General features: G+C 38.9%; 1 protein-coding gene across 1 annotated transcript; it reads left to right on the forward strand.

Moving 5' to 3' along the window:
* Window positions 1–4367, forward strand: ftr84 (finTRIM family, member 84). Its single transcript, XM_046408822.1, has 7 exons — window positions 1–904; window positions 1141–1236; window positions 1431–1664; window positions 2219–2375; window positions 2480–2536; window positions 2710–2763; window positions 3037–4367. The coding sequence occupies exons 1-7, from the start codon at window positions 332–334 to the stop codon at window positions 3576–3578; spliced, it is 1713 nt and encodes a 570-aa protein (XP_046264778.1). The 5' UTR covers window positions 1–331; the 3' UTR covers window positions 3579–4367.
* The last annotated feature ends 250 nt before the right edge of the window (window positions 4368–4617 follow it).

A 4617-nucleotide genomic window follows, 5' to 3' on the forward strand; every position in this document is an offset into this window, starting at 1 on the left:
TGTTAAGCAGATTCCATCATGTTGCAGACCTCAGTATTTTCACTCAGATAGTGTGGGAAGACGTCCCATGTCTGCTTACAGTAGAAACAAAGGCTTCTGTTTAAATATCACCAGAGAACAGCACTGCCTCTTGTTCGAAAAGGAGTTTCAGGATCACGGAAGTCTATGACTGGATTCTCTCTGGACCTCATGCTGACTGACAGCACTTTGCTTTCCATCACTTGGCAGACTTACTTGTTTTAACAGTTTGTGGATTCACCCAGCACTCAAATTGACTAAACACTAACTCTGATCCAGAATTTGTTCCATATTGGTCTCATCCAGGATCATCATGGCTGAGTCTAGTTTCCCTTTACCACCAGAGGCTTACTGTCCCCTGTGTGTGGACACACTGAGAGACCCAGTCACCATTCCTTGTGGTGACACCTACTGCCTGGAGTGCATCAAGGTCTACTGGGACCAGTTTGACCACATGGGTGTGTACAGCTGCCCACAGTGCCGTGCAACCTTCACACCGCGGCCCGTGCTGAGACGCAACCTGCCGGATGTAAACCACGAGCCACGGCGCCAGCTTCCAGAGCTCACTCCTTTTCCCTACATGCACCGAGAGTCCTTCTGTGATTTCTGCGTAGGCCGGCGCAACAAGGCCGTCAAGTCCTGTCTCATGTGCCTGGCCTACTACTGCGAAACACATGTCAAGCCGCATTACGAATCATCCACCTTCAAGAGACACAAGCTGGTGGATGAGACTGGCCACCTGGACAGGAAGATCTGCCCCCAGCATGAGAAAGGCCTGGAGCTGTTCTGTCGCTCCGACCAGATGTGTATCTGTGTGCTGTGTACTGTGAGAGAGCACCGCAGTCACAACATTACCTCAGCAGAAGAAGAACGCATTGAAAAACAAGTGAGTCTGAATAGCTGGTGACTCAGTACATATGACATATTTGACTTGCAGTGAATAAACTCCATAAAAACTTGAAAAAAAAATTATTTGTAAATTAAATATCTCTGTTATATTTCTGAATACTGGATTTTGGAAGAGAGAAGGACTCTGTACTTCTGCTGAAGCTACATCCAACATGATCCAAAATGTCACAGGTCCTGTTCTCTCAATGTTTCATTGCTGTATTCTTCCAACAGAAAGTCTTGGTGGTCACACAGTCTGAAGTACAGCACATCATTCAGGAGAGGATGAAGGAGCTGCAGGAGCTCAAACACAATGTGGATGTACTAAAAGTAAGATAAGACTGACCAAGCAAAAATAATTGTCTCAGTACGTATCTTAACATGTTACATGACCAGAGAAATTTTCAAAAAGTCTGTGTTGAAGGTATAAAATCTGAGGAAAAAACAGCACCATCTGGTGCTTGCAGGAAATATTACACCTAAACATTTTCTAAAACCTCTGAAAAACTGCTTTTGCCTTTCAGAGTTGTGCGCAGAGAGCACAGGCAGAAAGTGATAAGACATTCCACGAAATGCTGCAGGCGGTGGAGCGCTGGAAGGCCGAAATCAATCAGATGATAATGGCAAACATGCAGGCATCGATGTCTCAGGCTGAGGGCTACGTGGACCGTCTAGAGCAGGAGATACAGGAGCTGCAGCGCCGAGATGCAGAGCTACGGCAGATCCTTGAAACAGAGGACAACATTCATTTTTTGCAGGTGCTGAAAGATCATACAAGGCTGCTAGAAGTATTGGCTCTCCTGTATTAATGTGTGTTGTTACTTGGCAATGCACTGTTTAAATACCAGATTAAACCTATCATGTGGAATATAATAATATATATTTTAGAGCATGTTTCAAAATTAACATTGCAAAGTGCTTGGCAAAGGTCAAAAAATGAAACAGACAAGTCATAAATTTATGTTTTAAAAGAAAAAACAACTTGGTGTATAAAAAAAACAGTAAAGATAAAGACATAATAGTTTTTAAAAAATGAGGGAGAAAGACCCTTTTACAAGAAATAAAAGACAATTAAAGAAAATTAAAATTCAAGTTAAGTCAGGTAAGGCTCTTCAATTTCCTCTGGAAAGTTTTTCAAGAGCTTCATTGCCCTGATTGCAAACATTTTGTTCCCTAAAGGGTTATGTTGAGCAAATCAAGGCAGCACCAGCTGTAAATTTGTCCATGCTCTTTTGGTCAGGCAAGGCTACTTTTCTGTTCAGGTTTCTGAATTCTTGACTGGATCATGGAACTCCTATTTCTTGTCAAATAGAATTTTCCCACCCTGTGTGTTCCTCCTGAGGCCATGGTTCCCAAAGTGCTCATTAATCCTCAGTTCTCCTTTGGAGAGATGAGCAAGACAGCCATAGAGATGAAGGAACATCTGGATGACATCTGTAAGAAGGAACTGAGCAAAATTTCCAAGACAGGTTTGTGTCTACTACATGATATTGACAAAATCTTTATCTTTATACTGTGAAAACCATGAAATGGGCCAGCAGCGGTCTAATCTCGTGATGTATCATCTTCACAGTTAGTGAAACACCCGTATATATACTTTTGCCAAGAAATGGAGACAAACGACTCAAAGGTAAATATCTGTCAGTTGAAATATGTACACTTTACCTTGGGAAGACAAGAAGGAAGGCATTGATAGCAAGTACTTCTGTCATTATATAATTTGCTTCATATTTATTAAAAAAAAAACAATAAGATAAGTTTCATCAAGAAATAATATATGTCCATGTTATCATATCCAAACAGTTCCTTCCAGAATTGATTTTCAGGAGCCAAAAACCAGGACAGACTTCTTACGATGTGAGTAGAGCGTTCATGGTTCAATCCATTCAGTGTCTATCACTGCAAAAAAAAAAAAAAGAGACTTTATTTGATATAGTTGTTTTTCTTTGATGTTAATATGTATTTATATTTATTAATATAGTATTTATAGATATTTAGTTACTGTAGGTAAAAAAAAAAACAAAAAAAACAGAGACTGAAGTAATGTGAAATGATGAATGAATTACATTTTCTTTCTTGATCGAAAAAAGCTAATGATGCAAAATATTGTGTATGACTGTCTTTGCGCAGACTCCTGCAAGATGTCCTTTGATCCAAACACAGTGTATAAAGAGCTGGTTCTGTCGGACGGGAACCAGAGGGTCACAAGGAAGAAAAGTGTTCAGTTTTATCCAGAACATCCAGAACGATTTGATGGTTTTTCTCAGGTGCTATGCAAGGAGCCTCTGTCTGGTTTTAGATTTTACTGGGAGGCAGAGTGGAATGGGGAGTTTTCCATTGGGGTTGCCTACAAGAGCATCAGTCGCAAGGGGAAGAATTCACACAGCCTGCTGGGCTACAATGACAAATCTTGGAGTCTCCTGTGCTCAGACTCAGGCTACTCTGCCTGGCACAACAAAGTAGATAGAGATCTCCCTGATGCTCCCAGGGCCACACGAATTGGTGTGTACCTGGATTATGCAGGCAACACTGTGGCCTTTTACTCAGTATCAGAGACTATGGAGCTTATCCACAGGTTCAAAGCTCAGTTCAGTGAGCCTTTGTATGCTGGTTTTGGTGTTGGCTCCTCTGTTACCCTCTGTCAGTTGAAGCCAAATTCTGTCCCTTACTAAAGTGTTAAAGACAGGGAAGTTGTTGACAGCATGCAGAGTGTTGTGACCACAGCCTGCATGCTCCTGTAATGTATGATCATAATGTCTCACTGGACAGATTTTCAGATACATATGTCACTGAGTTTATTTTAATGTGGGTTCCTGACCGGAAAAAATAACGTTATGTTAGTTTAATATAGGCTTAATGCAAGTAGCATTGCAGTTTCATTATGTTAGTATAATATGCTAATAAATCAGTAGGCCTATATTCAGTTGTGATGTTTTTCTGAACATTGTGATATGTTGTGACTTTGTGTGTTTATGTCCAGTACAAAAACAAAAGTCCACAATCTTGTATCTTTTCAAGCGTTCATTGTCACTTTTACAATAAAGGTAAAGTAATAATAATAAGAAAATACCCAAAATACCTTGAACACTTTATAATAAAATATGATGATGTATATACAGCACTATAATGACTAACATTAAGACAAATATTCTAAACTAATTAATTAATATTATAAATTCACTGACCACATTTGTGCATAGTTTAACAGATTCCCAACTCATTTTTAACTATGTCTATTTAATGATTTTTGAAGCCATCAACATTACAGTTATATACAGTTTCTCCACCTTCTATACAGGTGGGATAGGTATAGGTGGGACAAAACTTATTAAAACAAAGATCTGTAAGAGAGTTTTCATCCTGCACCAGCAAGCACCATGTGTTTTATTATTATTAAGAATTATTATTCTTATTCTCTTATTCTTATTATAAGAATCTGAAATAAAATGCCATAAGCCTTTTGTTGTTATTTTTGTCATTTTTAGTAATTAATTAATAAATTATGTTTTTTTGTAGTTTTATTATCATTTGTCCTCAAATGTTTCTGTGAGACTGCTGTTTCAGCACCAGTATTCAGTAGCAGAACAGATCCTATAAATAAACATAACATTTTAATTTTAGATTTTGCGATATTGTCTTCAGTGTGGCCCATCCTCATCAAAAAAACGGCCATATACTGTAAGTTATCTGTATAAACAGTTTATTACAGCC

The sequence above is a fragment of the Scatophagus argus genome, chromosome 2 (genome assembly GCF_020382885.2).
Source record: "Scatophagus argus isolate fScaArg1 chromosome 2, fScaArg1.pri, whole genome shotgun sequence".
In the NCBI taxonomy this organism is placed as follows: domain Eukaryota; kingdom Metazoa; phylum Chordata; class Actinopteri; family Scatophagidae; genus Scatophagus; species Scatophagus argus.